The following is a 26108-nucleotide window of genomic DNA, read 5'->3' as shown; positions in this document are numbered from 1 at the left end:
TGTTGATCATAGGGTTAGTTTGGCTGATCTTGCCTGCTAGGTTAGTGGTGTTGACACCTTCACTACTTTGGGTGTATTCCTTTATAAGGTGTATGTTCTGTTGAGAATGCCAGCCTTTCCAACAGAGGTGAAGGGTGTCAGTAGTGCTGCTCCCCTTAGAACCACATAAAGGTAACCTGGTGCTGGGCACACGGTGGGGATGCAGGGCGGTGGGGATGCAGGGACTCCTAAGAGATTGTCAGTAGATAGAGATGGGAGACATGTGCAGCCCTTTCTGGCATTCAAGCATGATAATGTCTTTCGATGGCCATGTGGGCTAGCGATGAACAGAAAACATGCTTGAGTCTGTCTCTTTGGGCTCACAAGGGAGGCCACAAGCTCCTCCCTGGAAGGGTCTGTGTGCTTGCTGATGGTCCTACCTAGTGTGTGTTTTTTTTGATGGGTAAAGGTTAAGCTGCCCTTTGTGCTCACTGGTTGAGCTATACTCGTTACCCAGCGGCCTTTGCTGGCATTTCCTCCAGCACGAGCTCACCTGTTCCACTTTGTGTTCTCTCTCCTAGATTATTTGCTGTCTAATAACTATGTAAATTCGATCATTGTCCATAAATTTGACTTTTCCGACGAGGAGATCATGGCATATTACATATCGTTCCTGAAAACACTTTCATTAAAGCTCAACAACCACACTGTCCATTTCTTTTACAATGAGGTGAGTGGCGACCAGCAGGTGTGTGCTGTCAAAGCTAACCCTAGCGTGGAGGCCTGTGCTCTACAAAGCACTTTCCTGAGCACAGACTTTGGCATACTTAAATATAATTTTTTGTTTTAAAAAATGTGGTGTGCACATGTATGCAAATGCATGCATGCAAGCATGCAAGTATGTACGAGTGTATTCTGGGTCTGTGGAGACCAAGCAAGGGCTCTAAAATCCCGACTTGTCACTCTCCAGTTTGCTCCTTTGGATCTCTTCCTGGACCAGGAGCTTGTTTGTATCTTTCAGGTACCTGTCAGCCAGCAAGCCTCAGTGATCCCCTGCCTCTGCCCGTCTCCATGGTGGGGTTAAAGGCATGCGAGGCCATCTCAGACTTGTTAGGTGGGACTGGGGCTGGGACTCATGACTGTTTAGGAGGCATTCTCAGCTGCTGAACCCCACAAACTTTTTTTTTCTTTTCTTTTTGTTTTTTTTTTTGAGGCAGAGTTTTGCTGTGTAACCCCTATTGATTAGGCACTCAATCTGTAGCCCTAGCTGGCCTCAAACTCAAGGGAACTACCCACCTCTGCTCTCTGCAAGGGCTGAGGCTAAAAGTGTGCACCACCACACCTGGCACAAACTTGTTTCTTTTTCTTTCTTTTTTCTTTTTTTGTTTTGTTTTTCAAGACAGGGTTTCTCTGTGTAGCCCTCGCTGTCCTGGAACTCACTCTGTAGACCAGGCTGGCCTCGAACTCAGAAATCTTCCTGCCTCTCCCTCCCAAGTGCTGGGATTAAAAGCGTGTGCCACCACTGCCTGGCCTACTTTTTTCTTTAATTGAACAAATTCCCTTTCTATTTTAATGTAAACTCCAGCTTACTTGGCAGGGAGGAAAGTCCAGAGGTTACCTTGTTGAAAACAGCAGAGACTCCATTTAGGCACAGCTTTTCTGCTCCTTGCAGTGTGACGAGAGGACTTCCAGGCCTCTCTGCGCCCCCTCCTTTGAGAAATGAGGTGAAACTATATACCTGGTTATGGGTTTCAGGGCTTCACTAAATGAGATGATAGCTTCAAAGTTCTGTGAAGTGATAAACTCACTGTCCTTGAGGGGTTAGGTCCCTCACATTCCTTACATAACAACTTACATAGTAAATTAATTGCTTCTACTGTGATAGCACCAAGGAGCTTGAGGATAAGGTCAGTTTAGCTCATATACTTAAAAGTACAAATGGCAGCTATGTTCTGCCTTGTTCATGTGCTGGCTCACTGTATCAAGAGCCCAGGGTTTTTTAACTTCCTGCTCAGTAACTGTAACTGCCATCTGTTCAAGGCTTGGTTCCATATGGTCATGTGACTGCTATAGCTCCAGATTTCACTCAGTCACATGTTGTCAGAATTTCTGACATCATTTCCTTTCTTGTATCCCTTTTGAGGAAACTCTCTCAGAAAAGTCCAAGAAGTCTCCCTCAGACTTCTGTCTATGTCTCACTGACACTGAGACAACTCACTGAGTTGTACCACAGTCTTCTTAGTGTGTCTTAGAGAACTATTTTACATAGTGCCCAAGAAGCTAATGTCCTCTGGAGGCTGGAATATGGTGAGAGGGTTTATTTCACTGTCATGGTGGTTAGCTGAAGCTGGCTGTGCATGGGAGACCACAGCTCCTTTTCAGGGGCCTCTTCCCAGGGCTGACCAACAATCTTACAGCCAGCTTCCCTGGAGTGAGTCACCCAGCAGACCAGTGCAAGCAGTGCTGCTGTCCATGCCTCATGTCACACACACGCACACACACACACACACACACACACACACACACACAGAGTGCTGCTGTCCATGCCTCATGTCACACACACACACACAGAGTGCTCCTGTCCATGCCTCATGTCACACACACACACACACACACACACACACACACACACACACAGAGTGCTGCTGTCCATGCCTCATGTCACACACTTACTTCTAGCATACTCTTTGGTCACACAGGCATGATTTGCCTCTGTGGGCGGGTCCAGCATGAGTGTGACACAGGTGGTAAACATATTTGGGGACCGCCTTGGAAAGCTAGCTGTCATACAGCCAGCCGCATGTCATTTGTGTGGCAGGTATTACCTGAGTAGTTGTCCCACATGCTCAAAGCCTGTTTTTGAAGTCAGACCACAATCCCAAACTTTTCTGAGTTTAGGCAAAAACCATCTTGTTGCTATGACAATAGCCTGAACCTTGATTTTCATGATTCAGTAGTCTCTCTTAGAAGGAAATACTGGCCAAGAGCCAACAATATGAATGTCCTTGAATAAATAACATGATAGGACCCTGTCCCTGGCACACAGTAGGTGCTTGATAAACACATCCAGGGAACAGCTCTTCCCCAAAGGCTCTCCCATGTGGAAGAAAATCCAGGCCAGAGTGAGGGCCAGAGTAGTCTTTGCTCAGGTGCCCTCTGCATCATAGTGGGAGGGCAGAAGACATAGGTCTGGAAGGGCTGGACATCCTAGGAGCCTTGTGGTTTTTGTTTTTTGTGTGTGTTTGTCTGAGCCAGGTTAGTAGTTCCCAGTTTTTAGATTCATACTTGATTGCCAGTCCTCAAAATGGAATTTCCCTGTTAATTGCCCTGTTGTTATGTTGAGTCTCCTGCTCTATTCCAGGAAGGGCTGGCCTAGAGGATCCCTGAATGATATAGAAACATTAGCCACAGGAGGGCGGCAAAGTCTACTGCCAGACCCTTTCTGCTCAGTCCTCTCTGACTAAGGCAGTGGGACTTGTTCTGAACCATTTAATTGGTTCTCTTTGTCCCCTTTTAACAGCAGGAGACTTCCAAGACCCTCTGCCTCCCTGATGATGCTACTCTTTTAGTGTTTCCAAATGGTATAACAGCCAAAAGATGCCGAACTTAGTCCAACTTGGTCTTTACTCAAGCAGGTCTGACATAAATAACTGGCACTTTCTCCATGCACTGTAGGTGCCAAGGGCTGGGTTGAGCACTGGACCAGAAATGACCTCATTTCATCCTAGAGGCCAGAAAGTGTGTGCTAGTACCCCAGTTTTATAGATGAAGAAATGGGCTCAGAAATACCTCCTCACACAGCTAAACCTGTAGGCCAGGTCATACGTTCTGTGGACGGACGTTCTCGCTTCCCTGGCTTCCTCACCTCCCATCATGGTGAAATCTGGTTTGTTTTGCTTTGTTTTGTTTTATCACAGTCTGACACATTTCAGAAAAGTTTGGGAGCTGATCTGTCTTGTGGATTTGTAACTTTTGGGACTGTTTTCTGTTTTAGCATACCAATGACTTTGCCCTGTACACAGAAGCCATCAAGTTCTTCAATCATCCCGAAAGTATGGTTCGAATTGCCGTGAGAACCATCACCTTGAATGTCTACAAAGGTAAGTTTCCTTGTCACTTGGGCCTCAGGTGGTAGGCCAAGTGCTGGATACCAAGCTCACGAGCACAGTTCCCAAGTTACTGGAGAGCTTGCCTAATATGAGCCATGGCTCCTTGTCTGACAAAGGCTTGCAGGCATATCACTGTTCCTTGTGGAAATCTTTGTGCTGTATGCTCTAGTATTGCTCCCTGCTGCTGCCCCATGTTAGTCCTATCCCAAGAAGTCTGTGAGGGATTTGGAGTGGCCATAGGCTATAATTAATTATAATTAATTATTATTAATTATATTAATTATTAATTAATTTATAATTTTATAAAGCAAAACTCTATTGAAAAATTTAGCTTTAAATTTTTATGTTTTGGCTTATAAAATACACTGTTATTTGTTTTATATTTTATTTTTAAATATGCATGAGAACATTTCACATCATAAGCAGCAGGTGGCAGTATTGTATTCCCAGCTAGCCATCAAGGCCAGTGTTAACAGATGTGGCCTTCCTTCCTCCTTTCAGGTGTACTTAGTGCTCCATACCTTGTCCAGTAGAGAGTCTTTCCACAAGGCCTGCTCATGCTGGCATGCAGGCTGCCTGCCTGCAGGGTTTTGGAACTGGCACTCTTAAGACAGTTCCTAAAGGCTGGTTCATTTCCTTGTGGTAACCATGGTGAAGCTGGACCTCTAGTTTCTTGGCCATTTAAGGGCTTTGACTTTCATGACTCAAGGTGTATTTCTTGAGATGTAATACCAGTTGAGGGCCAGGGAAGGTTGCCTTAAATTTAATTTAAGAACTTTTCTCAGAGCCTAATTGAGTACAGCCAGAGGTCACAAACTGCGAGTCTGTAGACACCAACCAGCCCTCAAACACATTTTAGTTGCTCAGATAATCTTGGAAAAAAATATACAGAACATCCAGGAAATGCTTTGTCTTTAAATATATATATATATATATATATGTATATATATATATATATATATATGCTTTTAAATGTAAAAGTGTGGAGATTTTTACACTGTGTGATTTATGACTTGAAGATGTCCATTTGGGTGTTCTAGGCCCATACTCACATGGGGAATTAAGTGGTCAAAGGCTGAGAGGCAGCTGCTCCTTTCTGGGCTCCAACTCCCTAGTCTGCTTTCCCAGCCTTCAGACTTGGTTCACTGTGCAGACCTCTTGACCTGGCAGACTTCTGAGTTTGCGGCCTTGGTCATGCACAGTTGGTTCCACTGCCCTATGCTTTGTTTTCTCTTGCTCTCTTCTAACTGTGTCTTTTGGTTTAGATGCCTCCTGCCTAGGCTCTGTCTCTCTGGGCCGCTGTCTCACCTTCCCAGTTCCTAACCCTGTTAACTGTTGTCTGTTTTTGCCTTTCCTCCAATGCCGATTCCTGTTCCTTATTCCAGTGTCATGTAAGTTATTAACCTCTGGTTTTCCTCTTTCTGAGCTTGCCTTACAAGTAATCACAGGAGACTTGGTTTGAGAGGGCTGCATTCTCAGTGTAGTCAGGTCTCGCCTCTCCAGTGCACGGAATGTCCCTCCCCCAATTATAACAGTAACAACTAAGTGTGTTAGTTGAGAAAATAGCACCAGCGTAGCTTTATGTGATAACTAAGATAACTATCTCCAAATATTTTCAGGAAAGACAGAGTCTCAGATGGTAGCAAGGTTTTTCATAGTGGTTTTTGGTTTGTTTGGGTGTTTTGTTTTTTAAGACTGTCCTTGAGTTATTTTGGTGGCTTACTGTCTCTTCTTTTGTGCATCCTCTCAGTGGATAACCAGGCCATGCTGCACTACATCCGAGACAAAACCGCCGTCCCATACTTCTCCAATTTGGTCTGGTTCATTGGGAGCCACGTGATCGAGCTTGACAACTGTGTGCAGACGGATGAGGAGTAAGTAACATTCCGGTTGTCTCACTGGAGAGCAGGGTGCTGAGGATGTGTTTCCACCAAAGAAGAGTAGAGAGGAGAGCAGCACTTGTGTCTACACAGACAGTCAGGACTCCAGGCTGCTGAAGGTTCTACTTGCCTGTTGGGGATGGTGGGAAGTTGGAATTTCCCATGTGCCTCCCTCCATATGGGCACTGGGGCAGCATGGCCTTTAACTGGGTCTGTTAGGCTAATGATCAGAAAACGAGGGTATGTGAATCACCAATATGGAGAGCTGTGGTTCACTCGCTAAAGCACTTGCCTCACAGACTTGAGGATGTGAGTTCCATCCCTGGAAGCACAGGGTCCAGTGGCAGAAAAGGCAAGTCCCTGGAGTTTTTTGGCCAGCTAGCCTACTTGGTGAGTTCCATACCAATGAGATACCCTATCTTTCACAAAAGATAAATAGCACACACAAACACATGTGCATACCGTCTTTCCACACAGAACACAAAATGGTCAAAATGGGGTCTGTCTGTGCAGTGGAATAGTACTTAGCCATGACTGGTCTGAAGTGCTGACACATGCTCTGATATGGATAAACCTCTAAAACATCACCTGACTGAAAGGAGCAGACAGGGCTTTTGACAGACAAGATTAAAAATATTACAAAACAGATATGATGAACATACATGGGGCCTCGGAGAGAGTACTTGCTGAGGCCTTAAGTTCAACTGCTAGCACTCCAAGAAAAAAAAGTGTAAGAAACCCATTAAGTCATGTACATGAAATGAGTGAGCTTTGTTTATCAGTGAATCATATCTCAAGAAAAACTTTAAAACATGGTTTATGTAACAGGAGATATTTAAAAAGTGCTGTGGCGCTGGCTGGCTAGCTAATCGGCAGGGCGGTTCTGTTTAGCTCTGGCCGCCATTTCCACACTAGAAGTGGCCAGAGGCCAAGTGTGCCACAACTAGACCCACGAGACACCAGCGTGGGGGATGGCTCTACCAATCCACCATGCTATAGCCACACAGCTCGGCTGAACCCCAGACAATGTCTGCCATCCTCAAAGAACCCAGTAGAATGAAGACTCTTAGTGCTTAAAGATTATCCAATGGATTTATATATTTGGAAATGCTCAAATAACAAGATGCCCACACAATTAGAATTGTTACCCGATATCTAACCTTTTGATAGAAGTTGCTACCCAGGACTGCTTTGACCCATCCATCCTCCTCCATGGTCCATAGCCTCCTTTCTCTTTATCCTCCCCTTCCTCTTTCTCCCCTCCCCTTTCTCTCTTCTTCTCGAAGTTCCACCTCCTTTTCTACTGCCTAATCATGGAGCTCCACTGCGAATACAATGTAGCAGAATAAATATCCTGCTACAGGTTTAAGGTGGTGGTGGTGGTGGTGGCCGTGTCCTCAGAACGAGGACTTGAAGTTCCACACACAGTGGGTTTTCTGTCTTGGTTCTGTTGACCTTCTGAACTGTGCACTTGGTTGCTTTAGTCTGTCTTTGCTTTGCAGTATGTTGAGCAGCCTGCATGGCCTGCCTCTTGTATGGCTGATAGCACCTCTCCAAGTCAGGACAACTGAAAATGCCTCTTGACATTACCGTCAGCCAAGAACTGTGGCTTCAAGGACAGGCTTTGCTTGGCCTTGTAGAAGTATAGAGAGATGGGGTCAGGACACTGGAGGAATCCAGAAAGAAGTCTCCTGGACAAGGGGAGCCAGTCAGCACTGGGAAGGCAGCAAGGCCAGGGAAATGGTGCGGTTGGGCTGACTGGACCTTCAGGAAAATAAGAACCATGTAGAACACAGCCTTCATGGAAGGAAGTGAAATCATAGTCTTTTGTGGAGCTCTGCAGTGACCAGTAATGATAATATCAACCTAGTTACCCAGTAAATACTATGGGGGACTGAGGGACGGAGTTCTGTGGTGAGGGAGTCCAGTGAGCAGCACCTACAAAGGCTCAGCTGCAGACTGGGAGCCAGTATAGGTTCCACAGAAGGCGGAGGGACTCTCTGCACAAAGGTTCTATGATTAAGGCATTCTCAGCTGGGCCTGCTAGCTCAGGCCTGGCATTCCAGATCCTCAGGATATGTAAGCGAGAAGATTAAAAGCCCAAGGCCTGTCTTGTCTACATAGCAGATTCCAAGCCTGGGCAACTTAGTAAAACTGTCTCAAAATAAAGTAAAAAGAGGGCTGTATTGGAGCTCTGGGGTAGAACATGTGCCACACCCACATGAGGCTCTGGGCTTAGTCCCTAGTGTCATGCGCACAGTTCCTTCTCTGGCTTGGATAGGACAGATGCTGTTAAACCCAGAGCAATTCAGTAAAGGTTTTCTGAAGGAAACATTAAAAAGTGAGGTATAGTAAAAACCTACTAATGCCAATTTTTGATGGTATCTTAAGGGAGCAGTATGGAACATTGTGTGTGTGTGTGTGTGTGTCTACATGTGTGTGTATGTCTTTGTGTCTGTGTGTGTCTGTGTGTGTGTCCACGTGTGTGTCTGTGTCTGTGTGTCTGTGTGTCTGTGTGTACATGTGTATGTTCTGGCTCTCTGGTAAGGTGGATTCATAGATTCTCATTATATTTGGGTTTTGCAATGCAGATTTCTGATCGGTATCTCACAAAGGTGTGAAATAACTACACTGAATTAGGGGAGAGCAAATCTGAGCCCATTACCTGCCTGACACACATTACTTCTAGAAGAATTTTAAACACATGTTAGATTGTCTAGGAGAGAGAGTAAAGCATGAAAACCCAGCTGTCAGATGGTAGATTCCAAATGCTAGTATTGGGTGCTCATTAGTGGTGGCCCCATTGGAACACTCTCTTTGCTCTGGCTTTTCCAAGTCTCCTGTCTTCTGAAATGGCCATTGGTAACTTGGCAGTAGTAATTCTGGTGCAGATACAGTGCCCTGTTCCCTAGCTGATTGCTCTTTGCCCACTTTCTGCTTTCGAGGTAGTGAACTGTTTCTGGCTACTTTGACTCTGTCCTTTGCACCCTGGAAACAGGCAGCACAGTTATTGCTTGCTGCAAGGTCACAGATGTCTCCAGCATGGACTTGAGGAAGAATTGTTCTGTGTCCCTGCCATGTGGTAGCCAGAGCTTTGGAGTAAGGCCTCTTTCTTCATGATTCTTTACTGGAGTACCTGATTTGCTGGGATTTCTGCCTCCCTTAGTACTGGACATATGGGAGCTAAGGGGTCTTACCATGTTGACCAGTGACTAAACTACCATTGTACAATGGCTTCCCACAAAGGCTTCACTGTTTTTCTTTGCTTAGCTTACCCTGACTTGTTTACAGCTGCAGTTGTAGGGTGCCTGTGTCAAGGCCATCAGGGGGAAGGAGCCCCAAGAGTTCTAAAATGTTTTTCAGTGGTCCTGTGTATTATTCTCTTGTCTGTCTTCCTGTCGGTGCAGTGTAGTTAATCACAAGATTATCGACAGTAGCTTATCTAATTGACAAGCTTGGATACTGGAGTGAATGTGTCTCCATATATATTGGCTGTTTATGCTAAAGGCCCAAACCTCGGCCTCTGGACTGAGAGGAACATTTCTCTCGCAGGCACCGGAATCGGGGGAAATTGAGTGACCTAGTGGCTGAGCACCTGGACCACCTGCACTATCTCAATGACATCCTGATCATCAACTGTGAGTTCCTCAATGATGTACTCACGGACCACCTGCTCAACAGGCTCTTCCTGCCGCTCTACGTGTACTCCCTGGAGAACCCTGACAAGGTGAGTCTACTGCCTCCTGAGTCTACTGTCTTCCTGGGAACAATGCTGCCTTTGACTGGAGCAGCCTCTGGGAGTAAGGGTGGAAGTAGCAAAGCTTTACTCCCTAGGGAAAGGCCTTTCAAAGCCCACTGGTCTTCTGTTCTTAATGAGAAAGTGACCAATGTAATTCCTGGTGTCAGAGGGGAGCAAGAGACCCTAGAACTCAGCCTCTGTGCTTCTGTGCACCCTTCTATGGGTGCACTGTCTCCATAGCTTTCTATGGTGCTCACTAGAGCTAATTCTCAGAGAATTACTAGTCAGCATCAGAACTTTTATATGAAATGCATAGGAAGTGCTAGAGCATGCTCAGCGAAAGGTCTCCTGGTTACATCTAAGTTGTCAGCCTGAGTCTTCCATGGGGTAGGGAATGGTCACTTACTGGGAGACGATCTCATTTCAGGGAGCTCATCTGGTTAAGCTTGAGTTAGGACAGGTCATCTGTATGAGTAACCTTTCTCTAAGTGATGCCATGAGTGGCTGGTTCTGGGATCCCCTAGGAAAAAAGCTGCTTCAGGAAGAGAGGCCTCAGTTGTGCCTTCAGAATTAAGGTTAGAGGAAGACAGGACAAGGGAACACAGACATATCCAGCAGAAGCTGTCTCCCTGCAAGGCACCTCATTAGATGTGTCCCAAAGCCATGGCATCTTCCAACTAATAAGTAAATACAGCAAAAGGAAGTCACAGCTCCAGCTCACACTGGAGCAGCCCTGGAGAGCATCACTGAGACCTAGGATTGGAGTCATTTCTGCCTTTTTCCTTGGACAAGGCATAAAACCCAGGGCCTAAAAGTCCCTCACTCACAGGACTGGCCTGACTTGGGTCATCTTGAAGCGCAGGGCAAGCCATGGTTTGTTTTGTGTTTTTGTTTTGTTTTGTTTTCATGGCTAGAGGGCCCCAAGTCCTACCTTCCCCCATGTAATGAAGGACTCTTCCTGAAAGAGACCAAGGACCTATCCTCTGGGGAACGAACGAGCATTGCTGTAACCTTGGAAGTAAACACATCCATTGGATCAGCTGCTAAGACAGGACTGTGGTGCAGGGTTCTTGGGGGAAGGCTGGCCTCAGAGTGGGCTTTTGACTAGCCCAGTCTGGAAGGGGATGCACTTCTTGTCTCAACTGAGGACTTGTGGTCTTCTGTGTTCTGTTTGGCTTTTGTAACCAGAGCCTCCTCTTTTTCCTCTGTCCTTCACTAGGGAGGAGAACGACCAAAAATCAGCCTGCCCGTGTCCCTCTATCTTCTCTCCCAGGTATGTTTGTTCTGCGTCCCATGTCTCCTACAGAGATGCAGTCCTGCCCTGTGTCGGGTGCTTAGTTAGTTCTGTGGCCCTGTCTTGAAATAACACAAGGGAAGCTGTGCTGCTTTCCATACACCAAGAAGGGGTTAGCCTCTCGGGAGAGGATGGAGACTAAAGGGCAGCGAGGCCTGGCATCCATCCGTGCTGCTCATTTCTAGGTAACACTTCCCAACATCTGGCTCCTGCTCCTGCTCTCCGTTCCTGCAGACGTGAGCTCGTGTGGCCTTTGTTCACGATGCTTAGAAATGAGGGAAATGTGTACACTGAGAGCTGTGGTCTAGCACACAGCCTTACCAGGGCTGCATTCGAGGGGCTGTGGTGGTTCTGGTTCCAGATCACCTTCTAAGGGCTGTTAGAGCAGCCACAGCCTGAGGTTTGAATTTCAATCTAGTTGTCTGCCTTCCTCCTTAAACAACTGTTTCCTCCTTCACATCTTGTAACTATGTAACATTTATGAGAACGGGAAAAACTCCATGGTGACCCAGTTACATAACTTAGAAATATTTTTATTACTAGCACTCCGGATTCGTGGGCCACTTTACCCGACTGTCAAGTAGCTAGATGATTGCTTACAGCTCTGTTTCCATGCCTGCCGTGGTAGCAGGGTTTATTCCTTTCAGTGAGATTCCCTTCTACTTAGAGCCCCTGTTGTTTCAAGTTTGGGGTGATGCTGGCCTGAGAAGAGGTTCAATTACCATCTTTCCACAGTGGGGAGGCTGATTACATCCAGACATAGCCTGACCACTTCTTGTATTCTACAGCCTCATTCTAGAGACTCAGTTTGCTCAGAACTCTGTCTGAGGCCTGCTCTTTCTCGGGCCCCTCTACTACCTCAGCGCAGGACAGCTTCTCCTGGCAGCCCCATTACAAACTCGTTATAAACCTGCCAGCATTACCTGCTGGGAATTCTGGGAATCTAGCAGGATCCAAACAGATCAGTTGCTCAGCTAAGCTACAGGAGTCCAACAAGAAACTCCTTGTCATGACCCATCAGCTGTTGGAGCATCACTCAGGAAGGTTTTCCTGAGGAGCATGGTCACTAGCCCCTGTGGCTGTCCCTCAGCAGGTAAAGGTCTTTAGGACAAGTCTGATGAACCAAGTTTGATACCTAGAACCTACATGGTAGAAAGTAAGAACCTCCTGCCTCTGTCTGTTCTCTGATATCCACATGCTTACGGTAGTACTCACATGCCCACATACATGCACGCAAAATTAAATAAATAAGTGTAAAACAAAAATTAAGTTAAAAATCTTGGAGCCCTAGCTGGGTATAGTGCTCATGTCTTTAATTTCAGTACTCATGAGGCAGGTGCAGGCAAGTTTTATGAATTTGTGGCCAGCCTGGTCTACATAGTGAGTTCCAGGCCAGTTAGGACTACATAGTATCAGAGAGGGAGGGAAGGAAGGAGGAATAGAAGGAAGGAGAATGGTAGGCGGGGAGGGATAGAACTAATCTTGAGGCCTTCCTCTGTCGCCCTGTTATAATGTAGCCTAAATGTGTAAAAACTTAGTCTAGTTTAAATGCTGTGCCCTTAAAGCATCTACATCCTTATAAAGTTGATGCATGCTTATAAATATCTTCAGCATAGCTACCATGAAAGCTCACATTGTAGTACCAATTTAGTGTGATAGGTGATGGCATCCCTAAAGTAAGCTGCCTCTCATCTCAGGAACATGGTGCAGGCGGCCTGGCCTCGGCACACTTCCACATCTCTCCTGTAGAGATCCCTCCCACCACACTCCTGGCTCAGAACCAGGAAAATGAGTACTGCATGCAATCACCTACAAGGATCTGTTCACCTGCAGGAATCCATGTATTTGCAGAGACTGTCCACAGCAAGGGTCAGTACTCAAGCAGAGATCTGTTTACTGGCCAATATCTGCCCTCAGAGGTCCATCCACAGTCAGGAATTCAACCATAGGTAGTGAGCTATCTGTTCATAGGCATTGATCTATCTGGTGTTTATAGGCAGTGATCTGTCCATGGATGGATCAGTCCATAGATAGAAATCTGTCTGCTAGGATCTGTACGCCTGCCAGGGATCCAGGTGGATATACCACACACTCTACCATGTCTATTGACATCCATTGCTTTTACATTTTTAAAATTTATTATTAGTGTGCATGTGCATGAAGTAGGAGTTAGCACATGTGGAGATCAGAGGACAACTTTGTATAGTCAGTTCTCGCCTACTGTGAGTTGTGGGTATTAAACTCAGGTTGTCAGACATGCTGAGCCATCTCACTGGCCCGCCTTTACATTTTAAAACACGCTAGTGGTGTTGACAGGTCAGTGTTGAACACCTTGATTCCTAAAGCCACTCTTCTGAACATGAGGCAGGAAGGTGGATGACAACCGGTGCTTTCTGTTCTACATCCCAGCCTGACTGGACCTACCTCTGACTCCGGTGGCTTCCACCTGCAACACTGCTGTGACCCCAACATGGTAAAATCCACAGCAGGGTTTGGGACAGTTCCAATGTTGGAATCTCAGCATCACTGCCCCTTCCCCAGTCCTTGGCCGCCTTCTTTATGATGGAACCTGCCATGCCATGGGAAGGAGTGTGCTGTCTGTCTGGGTCGTCCTTTCCAGCAGTGCCCCACTTGAGCAGCAATCATGTAGAAGCACTCCCAAGGAAGAGCAGCTAGCCAGACAGGCAGCGGGGTGGAGAGAAGCCCTCTGGAGTTGAGGGGTTGCTTTCTCCTTGATGGGGTGGGGATTTTGGATCAGAGAGGAGGAGATTGGAGGACTGAGCTCCTCAATGCATTTCCCATTTCCCCCTTGACCAGGTCTTCCTCATTATACATCATGCCCCGCTGGTGAACTCTCTGGCTGAAGTCATTCTGAATGGTGATCTATCTGAGACATACACAAAGCCTGCACAGGATGTTCCCAGAAGTTCTGTAAGTTCCTCTACGATTGTGTCTACATTTTGATAAGAAGCATTTCTTGCTTTACTAATTCATATTTCTCTAAAGTAAAAAAAGAAAACAAACAAAAAAACACAACATTTTTATTATACATTAGTGAAGATGTGTCAAGTAGTCTGGGATACAGAGAACCTAGCCAGAGTCTTTAGTTGTGCACCTGGGGAAATTTGCAGTCCAGCATAAACAGTGGATTTGATCAATCGGGCATTGCTGAGTGGATTGTATAACTCTTGGTCCTTAGATGTTATGTATATAAGACACTATTTCTGAGACAGAATGAGAGCTGAGAGAACAACCTGTCTAAGGCACGTATATCGATGGAGGTTGGGTAGTGACCATCAGTGAATGTCACTGGTCCAGTGTGAGAACAGTAGGGCGTGCCAACACAGTAATCTGGACAGTTTTTTCTTGTGCATAGCTGCTGTCCTACCCAGCCTGAAGTCATTCTAGGGTGTATGGATGCCATACCCAAGTCATCTTCTGTCTTCATAGAAGTGGAAGTTCTTAGCTTTCAGGCTAATCACTAAATATTATGAACTAAGTGTGTCTAGCCGTGCTGGGTTCTGCAGAGCTTAGATTTGCCCTTTCCACACCAAGGAAGGGAAACTCCTGGGGCCAGGACTGTGACTTCCTGGAGTCTCTCGTGCTGACCTTTGATGTCATCTTTCCTACTATTCTCCTCAGGTGTCCTGAGCCCCATGTTGCCTTGGGACTTTCCCAGCTTGCTCCTTTTCCCCCAACTCACCTGTGTCCTTACCACACCCACCATTGGAAAGGCCCTCACATCTGGCTCCTCAGAGATCTCATCCTGTTGAGTTCCTATCATGTCTACAATTGCATAGGCTGTGACATGAGTCCCTGCAAGCATCTCTCTGAGAGAAGCAGGGAACATCTTGTACCAGTTCTGCTTCATGAGGTCTAATTTTGACTACTGGCGCTCTGGCAGGAGGACCACATGAATATGTGAGGCATGGTAGGACCTAGGTTGTCATTCCTGCATGCATGCGTGCAATGTGAGCCTATAGATGGAAGGCACATGTGTGTGCACACGTGTGCAGGAGCCTGTGGTGGCCAGAAGAGGGCATTGGATCCCACAGAGCTGGAGGTACAGGTGGTTGTAAGCCACACATCATAAGTGCTGGGAACTGAACCGTGGTCCTTTGCAAGAGTATCAAGTATTCTTAATAGCTGAGCCATCTATCCAGACCTTTCTGTAACTTAAGTAGCTTTTGCTGAACGGATGTAGTAATGTACTACCAACTCAGCACAGACAGCAGAGCCCAGTCAGCGATCTAGCCCCTACTAGCTGGATAGCCTAGCACAGGTTGTTTTATCCCACTTGGAAATCAAGGAAAGTAAGCAGGTTGCAGGGGCTGTCAGTAAGCATAGAGAGAAAATAGATCCCAAGTGCTAGGCAAGTACCTAGCCAATTGTAGCCTGATCCTCAGGCCTGCTTGATGTGTTCTTTCAAAGAAGAAAGTCTTCTAAGATGCCAGCATTGAAACGTAGAGTTCCACTTCTGAGTTTTGGAGACAGTCTGATCCGTTACACACATTTCTACAGAAAGCCTCTCAGAGGCTGCACTCAGGAGACATATGTTTGTTGTTTATTTTGCCTTGTCCCCACCTCACCTGCTGCTAATTGACACTTTGTTTATGTTAATAACAGTATAAAATGTCTTAGGTCCTTTTGAACTCTTTTGTTTGACACCATTTCCAAGCCCCAGTGTAGTTGCCCAGGCACTTCCCAGAATATCTTCCATAAGCAATGCTGAAGTCAGGCTTGGGGTTGGAAGATATGAGCCCAGAGTTCTTTGGGAAACTAGTTTTCTCAGGTGGCAAGAACATTTAACTTCTTAACGTGTGTGTGTGTGTGTGTGTGTGTGTGTGTACATGCACATGCAGTATGAGCACATTCAAATATGCATGCATGCATGCATATACACATGTACATCAAGGCCAGAGGTTGATGTCATATGTTTTCCTCAATTGCGTTTTACTTGGTTTTATTTGAGACAAGTCTCTCACTGAACCCAGAGATCACTGATTCAGCTAGATTGGCTGATTAGTGGGCTCTAAGGAAGTGTCTTTCTCTGCCTCTGCCTTCCCAACTCTGGGAATACAGTTACACACCATGATGCCTGTTTCTACTATACTACTGGGGACTCAAATTTAAGTCCTTGTTCTTGTACGACAAACATGTTACTGACTGAGCCATCTCCCAGCCCCTTATCAAGTGTTTAAATGCATAATGCGTTATTGTTGCCAGCAGGCTAGTTGTGCAAGCCAGCATACTCTCTGTGTGCTCCAGAGCCACTGGCAAAACTGAAGCTATTCCTCTTGCATACTTCCTGTCCCTGTAGGTACTGTCCCACCCTCTGCTTCTATGAGTTTGATGATTTTAGATATCTCGTGTAAAGAACTGGAATCATGTAAGGTAGTATTTCTTTTCTGTTATTGGTTTACTACACGTAGAATGGTGTCCTCAAGGTTTACATATTTTGCTACTGCCAAATTTCTTTAAATTTTAAAGGCTAAATAATGTATTATATGTTACACTTTCTTTTAGAATTTTGTGTTTCTTCTTGGCATGTATTGGTTATACATAACAGATTCATTGTGGCATTTTTATACATCCATATAAACTATTTTATCATCCTCAACTCCATTACACTTTCTTGTCCCTGTCCTGATGAGCTGCTTCCCTTTCCCAACTAGTTCCCCTTCCGCTTCCGTTTCCTTTTTTATTTTTCCTAGTGACCAGGGAGTTTCAGTGGGTCTCCCCGCCCTCGTGGATCATTGGCCCATACAATCTGCAAGGGCAAGGGGAGCAGAGATGATGGGGGCAGGGGTCTGGAAGCCCTGTGAGTACGTACAATGAATGACCACGCTGGGACCAGCTCTCAGGGCAGATCAACTTTTCTTAGGGTGATTGAAGGCTTATAAAATTTTGGGGGACAGACGTCAGGGACATCCAGGATGGGCAAAAGTCATTGGCTGGGGTCTTAGGTACCTGGAATGTCTCATTAGCGTGGGGAAGCATTCTAGGACTCTCAAATGTTAGCTGAACAGGTTTATCAGGAGAAAGGAAATTGATCCTGTAATCAAACTAAGGCTACGTAACATTCCTCAGAGAGAGGGTTTTGAATTTCCCAGATAAGGTTGGAGAAGGAAAAGACCCACTAATGAAGGGAGTCTCCCATATTGCACTGAGCCCAGAGGCTAAGTAGTCATGGTGGACTTCATCCTTAATTAGCAGAGTCTTCCCACAGGAGCATGGGCACCTTACCAGTAGCTACACCACTAAAGAAAATGTTTGTCCCTTTCGCAGAAACTATTACTGCCAATAAGTCCTCACAGAGGACAGAGCAGAGCTTGCGCCTCTCCTCCCAACTACCATTAACTGCCAGTATGTCATCAGGAGGGCTGGGGCCTTGTGAGTCCCCTGACTCCTTGACACAGCATTGGTTGGTCCAGTCTTCTGCATGTCCTCACAGCAGTTATGAGCCCATGAGTGCAGTAGCCCTGTTGTACTTGGGACACAGTTTTCCACCACACACTTCTCCATCCTCTAGCCCTCATATTGTCCCACCTTCTCCATGATGTTTCTTGAGCTTTGAAGGAGGATGGTGCAAATGTCCCAGTATGACTAAGCATTCAGCAATCATTTACTTCTCCTATTTTTTTTATTACTTCATCTGCTAGCATGCAGATTCTAGAGGACATTGTTTAGTGAGGTAATTGTAGATTTGCATACAGCTGTAAGGAATAACACAGAGACATTGTCCCTGGTTTTATCCCATTTTGATGCCTACAGAACTACAGTACCTGACCACAAGTAGGACACAACACAGGCTGTGGTTTGCAGCTTAAGCAAAAGCACAGAGCAGATGGTAAACGGCCACCTCTCAGATGGCTCTCAGGAGGTCTGTCCTTTTTCCTGATGGTCTCCTCTTGGGGCAAAGGTCCAGCCTCCACTGTGGGAGACATACCTACTGGTTGTGTGAGTGGCTGAACCGAAGGAACTGGCACATGAGAGGCTGGTTTCTCTGTAGGTGTGAGATCAAAGCCCCACCTTCTCATACTTGTAGGTGGAAATCCTAGACTAGCTGGCAAGATAACCACCATTTATAACTTGTTTGACAATAGTCCTGTGCAAGTTGCCTTCCTTCCCTGTGAGTGAGAACAGTCTCCTATTATTTCCTGCCTGGCTCGGATGTGGTTGATCAAACTTGTTTTAAATTTCTTGGTCTTTTTTACCCTACTTTCTCCTTCCTGTAATTTGTAGATAAGTTACTGGTATTGCTTCATTTTTACCAGCAGACCTCTCACAAACCCAAACCAAAATTGGAGAGAAGCAGAGGGGAGACAGAATTATTCTGAAGGGCTATAATTTAGGGTTAAATTTAACACAGATCAGAATAGGCAGATAAATGTCTAATTGGGGTTTCTGTGTGCATTACCATCATATGGCTCCTGCTCCAGACTAGTGCTCTCTGGGATTCTAGTGCAGAGCAAAGTTCCTTTCAGACAATACCTGGTCTTTTAGTTACTTTTATATTGCTATGAAGAGACAGAATGACCAAGACAGCTTATAAAAGAAAGCATTTAATTGGAGGTTTGCTTACAGTTTCAGATGGTTGGTCTATGAACATCACGGTAGAGAGCAAGGTGGCAGGCAGGCAGGCAGGCAGGCAAGGTGCTGCAGAGGAGCTGAGAGCTTACATCTTATCTGCAAGTTGGAGGCAGAAAGAGTGAAGCCGGGCCTGGTGTGGGTTTTGAAGCATAGTGCACACCCCTGGTAGCACACCTCCAACAAGACCATACTGGTTAATTCTTCCTAAATCACTCAACTGGGAACTAAACATCCAAAACTATAAGACAGTGGGGGCCATTCTCATTCAAACTACTACACATACCCAAGGATAGCAACTCATAAGGTAGCCTCTTCTAACGTTTGCAAAGTGAATATGGGTGGAAACTGGGGATGTGCTTCATTACCTCTCGGTGTTCCCTGCCACCCAAAGATGGAGTCCAGGCTGATATTAACTTAACTGCATTGCATGGGCTAGTTGGTCTTAGGTTTATTGTCTTTCTGCTTTGATCATGATCACTGGGACTACACGTGTGTGTCCTGTGGAGTATGCTTAAAGAAGAAATCTTTCTCCATCTCTTTCACTGGCACAACTTCCTCAGTATTTGAATCCCTTCTCCAAACAGCCCATGGTTTCACTGGCTTCCCATCCTTGTGAGCAGAGACCTGTGCAGTCACAGGGCTTGCTAGACAGGTTCAAGGGTACTCAGTGCCGGAATAAATGAGGCAGCAAGGGCCGTCATGGGGCGCTTGTGACTTTGTTGTGAAGTCTCTCAGAGCATGCTGTTTCTTGTGGTGTTCATATGCTACATTCTCCATCTGACACCTGCAGCAGCCTCAAGTCCTAGATGTTCCAGGTTAAGTTAGTCTGCATCTCCAGGCCTCAGTCTCAATGCCTCCATAGCTACAGTAACAAACATGGGTCCTTGCTATGTGTAGTGCTTGTTCTTAGGTCTAGCACCAGTTAGTGCAGGAATGTTAGTTGAAGCTGTACAGTAACCTCACCCCTTATATGGGGCCTCCTTCCATGGGCTGGCACGCTGTTGTCGGAACTGAAGCATGCAGCATGTGCCTGGGGAAGCACTTCAGAAGCAGGCAAAGGCGTAAAGGGGAAAAGCATCAGCAGTAACAACAGTGACAGAGGCAGCCAAGACTAGACACCATTGGTAACAGTAAGCTAAACCCTCAGCTTGCTTTCCAACTTAACCACCAGGTTTCTCCTCTAGATGGCGCAAATATTTTACCACTCATATATGTGCCAGGGCTGGCTGGCTGGGAGTTTAGAATATGAGATAAGTGACAGAATAGGTTTTTCCCTCCAAATTAGTCATTGACTACCTCTGTAGGTATCAGGCGAGCCAGTTGGGAAGGTACCCAAGTGGTTCCCTGGGAGTCCAAGAGCACATGTGCATCTGCATGTTAGCTACACTTCTTTTGTGGCTCCTGCCATTCCTCCACTTAGCAGAAAACTCTACCAGAATAAGATGTAGAGGGCCAGCATCTGAGAACACAGGAGCCTGGCTTCTCTGGGACATGTGTTTGCTGGCTCAGAGTGTCAGTGACCATCCTGGGAACCCTTGGCTCTGTCACAGGGCTGCTCTGGGATTTGAGTGTTGTATTGAGTGCCCTGGTAGGAGTTTGCCTTCCAGCTGGAATGGGAGCTCCAAGGCACATATGTTTTGGGGTAGAGGACTGTGAATACCAGAAGGAGCAAACAGACTTCTAGAGTCAAGGGCCATCACTAACTTAGTCACATGCATTCTCACAAGAGAATGAGTCTCAAAATGGTCTTTTCTATGCAGCCACTGTGGAATCTCAGCTCCTGGACATCTTGTAAGAAGAGGATCTGAGTGCTGAAGGAAAAAAGGGTAGAGTGACCTCATGCGCCATACATCAAGGAAGACAGCATTGCATTAGCCCAGGGCATATGCCCAGGGACTAGCCCTGGGCTAAGTTGGGCTAGGTAGCTGAGAGGACTCCTATTGTATTAAGACTTTAGACAGGGAGCCTCTGCCAAGGCTGAAGGTATGTTGACTAGGGCCCTGTTCCTGGTCCAAAAGGGAAAACCCAAGTGGCCAAAGTATATAAGGACCCTAGAAAACTTCTGTTTTTCTGTGATAAGATTCAACCACCTGGGGATGCAACAGGGCTGGTAAGACTCGAAGTTGGAGGTGATGTCACATTCCCTGCTGAATGAGGACTTTCCCTGGTCTGCACTGAGCCATTGGTGACTTCTTCCGTTTAGTACCTCAAATAAGAGTGGAGTGGAGACAGAATTCCAAGACACTCATCACTTCTGGTATGTGTGTGCTGGGCCTTTACTGAATTTTGTTATCAGAATAGCCTCTTTGGGTGCTTGCAGTTTTTAACAAGATGTTTGAGTTACTCTAGTGTGTGTCAATATATTTATCATTTTTTCAGAAGGTAACTGTAGGTGTCTCCTCTGTATCAGGTGTCATTCTAGGCACTGGAGATAGACCAGTAAGAGAGAGAAAGTGTTACCTATAGTAACCATTACAGCAAGCAGACAGTAGAGGCTCTAGGAAAGCAGCAGTCAAGAGGAGACAGGACAAGTCACAGCAGTATGTTCACAGTGGTGGGATGGTGATGTGTGAACCTAGACTTCAAGGATGGGAGGGAGGGAACCATGGAGTTACCTGGAGGAAGACCAGTGTGGTCAAAATGAATAGCTCATGTAAAGACCCCAAGACGTGATGTGTCTGGAGCTGAAGGACAAGGAAGAGTGGCATGGCGAGGTGTGTGAAGAAGAGAGGAGGCTGTCAGGGGTGTGTGGAGTCTTCCGGGCCACTGGAGGACTCAGATGCTGATACAGAGGAGCACAAGCCCCTTTTCTTCTGTCAGTGTTCTCCCAGGGGCTGACATGTTTCCTGAGATGAAGTGTAGCTGGCTTTGCTACTTTGTGGTTTCTTTTTCCCACTCAGTCTCCCAGTTTCACCCCCTATCACTAGTTAGGAGAGAGGATAGAGGGGAGGGGGAGAGATAGAGATCCTCACATCTAATTTCTATCTTGTTTGTTTGTTTGTCTGTCTGTTTGTTTTTGAGCACAACTACTAACAAACCACAACCAACACCACTGAACAACCACTATTCCTCCTCTCAGGGTCCTAGCATTTATGTTACCCTCTGAAAAGTTGCCAGAATCCCAAATGCCAAACAATCGCAGAAACTATCTGCAACTGTCAAAACCACACCTCTGCTAGAGCACAAGCCAAATCATAGTCAGCTATTACAAAGCAGCCCCCATATCCCACACCTGTGATTAAAATGAAAACATATTCTGGTATTTCTGTGGTTTTATTTAAAAAACAAAAAAAAAAAAACAAAAAATTTCAGAATTCTCACTACAGTGAAGTATATTGAAATAACAGCTCCCAGGGAAGGAATCAGATACCTCATCTATAACAAGCCACAGAAATCTTCTTTGTCAGTACCAGAAGTCTTGAACAAAGAAAGCTTCTTGCTCTTGTTTGGGTGTTCCACCTATCGGTGGACCATGGACGACCACTGGTGAGAGGGATCACTGTCCTTCCTAGAAACACCAACCCTTCTGGGCACTCTACACACTTGGTGGTTGTGGTGGCAAAGGACATCTTTTACTTTTCATGCCTGAGGGGAGTGTAGCTCTCCTGGGAGGTGGATCGAACCAGTTTCTAGAGCATTTTGATGGTGCATGATTAGCAGATCCTCAGGCCTGACTGCTGAGCACTTGCTGGGCTCTCAACACCTCACCCTGGAAGGCCTTCCTTGTAGCCCGCAAACAAATTTTGAAACTCACCGATGAAAGATGTTCTTAATGATCTACAGTTCCTTGCTTTCATCTTTGGATGAGACAATTTATTAAATATGTACCAAACAGAATCAAATCTATAGCAAGTAGTAGATAGAGAAACATCAGATAGATGGCAAGCATCATCCAGTCAGGGACTGTATACAACATTCAGCAGAGACCACTGGAGTAGCCTAATTGTGAGAGCAAATAAAAGCAACATCAAATTGAAGACTTACAATACGCAGCAGAAGTAGATTGGTGTGACTTCATCGAGGTAGCCAGCAGTGGATTCCCAGTTAGAGTTCTGAGTGAAGCAGGCATCCCCTCAGGTGAGGCTTCCAAGTAAAAGAGAAATGTTTTACAGCAGACAGTTATCTAATTGGGAGTGTACAGGTATCCAGCAGAAGTGACTGGGAAGGCTTGCTGAAACAGACTGGAGTTTCCAATTGAGACTTCCAGGAGCACTCATGAAGGAGCCCTAGCTTCCTATTTATTCAGTAGACATTTTTTATATCATGGGATAAGCAACAGTAACCTTGGTTGGAAATAATTTACCTTTTAAGCTGCTTTAAAGGGCACAGTATTCTTACTCTTGGGCTGTTTTATTGTTCTTCCCTATCCCTGATACAGAGAAAAGAGGCCAGCTCATCCCAGACAAGGGGTTTTGGAGGACACTTGAAATAAGCATACTGGAGTCTGAGTCAGTAGAGCCCTCCACACTCCTGGAACTCGCTTTCAGCAAACTTAAACTCCACGTATCAATTCACCAACATAATGTAGAAGGACAAGGTCACATTAAACAGCTGCATTTCTTAGGATTAGTAGTGCAAGTCTACAGTCTCACTTCTAGAACTTCAAGAGTTCAAGGCTTGACTGGGCTGCAGAGTGAGACCTTGTCTCAAAATAAAAAGCAAAGTGGACAGGGGAGATAGGACCATGGTAAGCCTTATTCCCTCAAACCATTGAGAGGCTGGACAGTCAACCGAGTTCAGGACTTGGATCGCCCTACTGAAAGCCGGGCTCACCTGCTGAGCATGGACAGCTAGCAACTCATGATGCTTAGTCCTCACTGTGAGCATTCACTAAGTACTTACACACTCTAGACGGCTGCTGTGCTGGCCTTGGGGAATCCAGCATGAATAAGACACATGTTCCCATCCTAACTCTCTGGGATGAACACATACTCAAAGATGTAAGACCTGTGTCTGAAGGACCAGAGACAGCTCCAGGAGGTGGCATAGGGAAGTCCTCCTGAAGGAGGTGGCCTTGGGCCTGCAAACTTAGGTTAGGGAATGGAGTCTTTGAGGAACTGGTGGGCTAGGGACAGGGAAGGCTGGGCTGTGGAGCTGGCAGAGGGGCTGTTTTTAGCTTCATAAAAGGCATGGCATTTCTTGTCTTATGCTTCTTTTCTAGAGATCAAAGTAGTGCTATGCCCCAGTCTCCCCACAAGGAAGTCCAGGGTCCTAGTGGTTGAATGTTTGTCCCTCTGGGATTGCTAGCATTGAGCCTGAACCCAGTGCAGTTTCCATCCTGGCTCATTTCCTAAAGAAATGCCAATCAGCTGCTTAGCATGTCATTCTTTAATGAGGGATGTCAGATCTTTCCTTGGATTGACTGAAGAGGCTGGTTTGAAATTCATTAATCTTATAGACATTTATTTGCTCTTGTTTGAATGCCAGAGACAGTTGCTGGCAGGGCGCTACAGCTAGGCTGGGAATGGTGTCGGGTGCACAGAGCAGGAGATAAGGCTAGTTCCCTGTAGCACCGACCATACACAGGTCCTCGGCTACCTCCCAGGAAGTACTATCATGATGTCACATGCTGCCTGAGAACCCAGGTGCTAACCGTGGACCCTGGAGTCTCTGAGCTCTACAAGTTCCCTCTGATTCCCGGGGAGTGGCATTTCTTCAAGTTAAATCCTTGTACCTTCAATGCTGCACCCCGCTGTTAACAGACATAGCCCCCCCATTAAACAAGTCACCTGGCTGTAGTCACACATTCTAGGAGCATGACTGGGTTTGGGTTCAGTAGCTCATGTTGCCCATCTTGGCATGGCACATGTGTACCCATCATCACCCGGTGTTTAGACCATGCAATGTCTGCTTGCTTAGCACACCTTGGGAATAGTCTTGCCATGGCCTGGGGAAAGTCAGGTGCTGTGCTGCCTTTGGTTACAGCAGCTGTAAATTTAGGCCACTGTGGCCTCTGTGTGAGTTTTAGTCTCTGTACATACTAGATTCAAATACAAAATAAGGTCTAGAATGTTGTTAGCCCAATGATCAAGCACTTGTGTGGTGTGTATGAGGCCCTAATTTTAATCCCAGTGCTACCAAAAAAACCTGAAACAAATAAAACTCACAAGCTTTTGTTGTACACACACAGTACTTGCTTTTCCTGTTGGCCAGATGTGCACTTGACTTACATTATTTATTGGCTTGTAGACCAGGTCTCTCCAAGGAGCCTACACCTGCCTTGAACTCACAGTCCTCCTACCTCAGCCTCCCATGTGCTGGGATTGTAAGTATGTACCACCACACACAGATTCTGGCTCAGTCTTTGCCTCAGGGCTACTAGAGGTTTGCCTGTTTGGTAGCACACAAGTGCTATGGAAAGGAGCAGAGGTCTGGTGGGCACTGGATTCCATCCTGACTCCCCCTGTTGCAGTGTGAGGTGGCCAGAGGCAAACTCCTGCACAAATGTTCAAGGTCCTCCTAGCAACGTGGGACTCTCAAGTGCTTACTAGCATTAGGGGAAAAGTACTCCCAGGAAAGACTGACAGAAGGTGGCTGTCTCCTATACTCAGCAGCCCTCAGGGAAAAGCTGATAAGGATGGCCCTTGGGATGATGTGGAAGTTGAGGCCTACAGGGGGCATAGTGGTGAGCAGTACCATGCTTGGCACTTACCAAGGAGGTGGACCCGAACATGTGCTTCCCTCCTGGCTCTGAGTTCTAGGTCCTATGTGTCCTGGCCTGAAGTGGGAGTTGTGCAGGTCAGTCAACAGCTCAGTAACTGTGTTTCCTATTGAGCCGTGCGTGCCACAAGTCTGGACTCCATTCTTTGTCATCTGCATGGATTCCCACTGCAGCCATGGGCAGTCTCATACCCCTCCTCATCCATAGGCCTTTACGTGTTTCCAGGTATTTTTAGAGACATAAACTTCCCCATTCTCTGAACCTACTGCCACCCAATACCTGCCTATACAGAAAAGTAGATTTCCTTGGAAAGTTCTTGAATTCTTTTTTTTCTTTTCTTTTCTTTTTTTTTTCTTTTTCTTTTTAGAGACAGGGTCTGATCATGTAGTACTGTCTGGCTTGGAACTTACTATGTAGACCTGGCTAGCCTTGAACTAATAGAGATCTGTCTGCCTCTGCCTCTCTGCCTCTCTCTGCCTCTCTCTGCCTCTCTCTGCCTCTCTCTGCCTCTCTGCCTCTGCCTCTCTGCCTCTGCCTCTCTGCCTCTGCCTCTGCCTTCTGAGTGCTGGGATTAAAGTTGTGCACCATTGCACACATCTGAATTCATCCTTTAAAAAAAATCTTGTTTTGTTTTTGGGAATTTTCTACAGTGAGCACTGTTCCTCCCCTTGTATTAATTCCTGCAGTTGGTTTTTCTCTCTGTTTCTTTTGAGGCTGGGAAGGGAAGGGTGGCTGCTGCACTGTGTGTGAACTGTTTGTTACTCTGAAGGAGCCTCTCTCTACTTGCCTGCCTTCCTTCCTTCCTTCCTTCCTTCCTTCCTTCCTTCCTTCCTTCCTTCCTTCCTTCCTTCCT

The 26108-nt window shown here is 46.2% G+C and overlaps 1 protein-coding gene across 2 annotated transcripts in view; it reads left to right on the top strand.

Annotated features, from left to right (window-relative positions):
• Clec16a (C-type lectin domain containing 16A) overlaps positions 1-26108 on the top strand; it is a 197173-nt gene that overhangs the window by 22739 nt on the left and 148326 nt on the right. For both annotated transcript variants that reach the window (XM_028778325.1, XM_028778326.1), the window contains exons 4-9: positions 561-709; positions 3974-4079; positions 5839-5962; positions 9521-9695; positions 10927-10980; positions 13819-13932. In XM_028778325.1, coding sequence (XP_028634158.1) covers positions 561-709; positions 3974-4079; positions 5839-5962; positions 9521-9695; positions 10927-10980; positions 13819-13932 — 722 coding nt within the window. The remainder of the gene's footprint in view (positions 1-560; positions 710-3973; positions 4080-5838; positions 5963-9520; positions 9696-10926; positions 10981-13818; positions 13933-26108) is intronic.

This window comes from Grammomys surdaster, unplaced genomic scaffold, assembly GCF_004785775.1.
Source record: "Grammomys surdaster isolate TR1022 unplaced genomic scaffold, NIH_TR_1.0 334, whole genome shotgun sequence".
Classification (NCBI taxonomy): domain Eukaryota; kingdom Metazoa; phylum Chordata; class Mammalia; order Rodentia; family Muridae; genus Grammomys; species Grammomys surdaster.
This window is presented reverse-complemented; position numbering and strand designations above follow the sequence as displayed.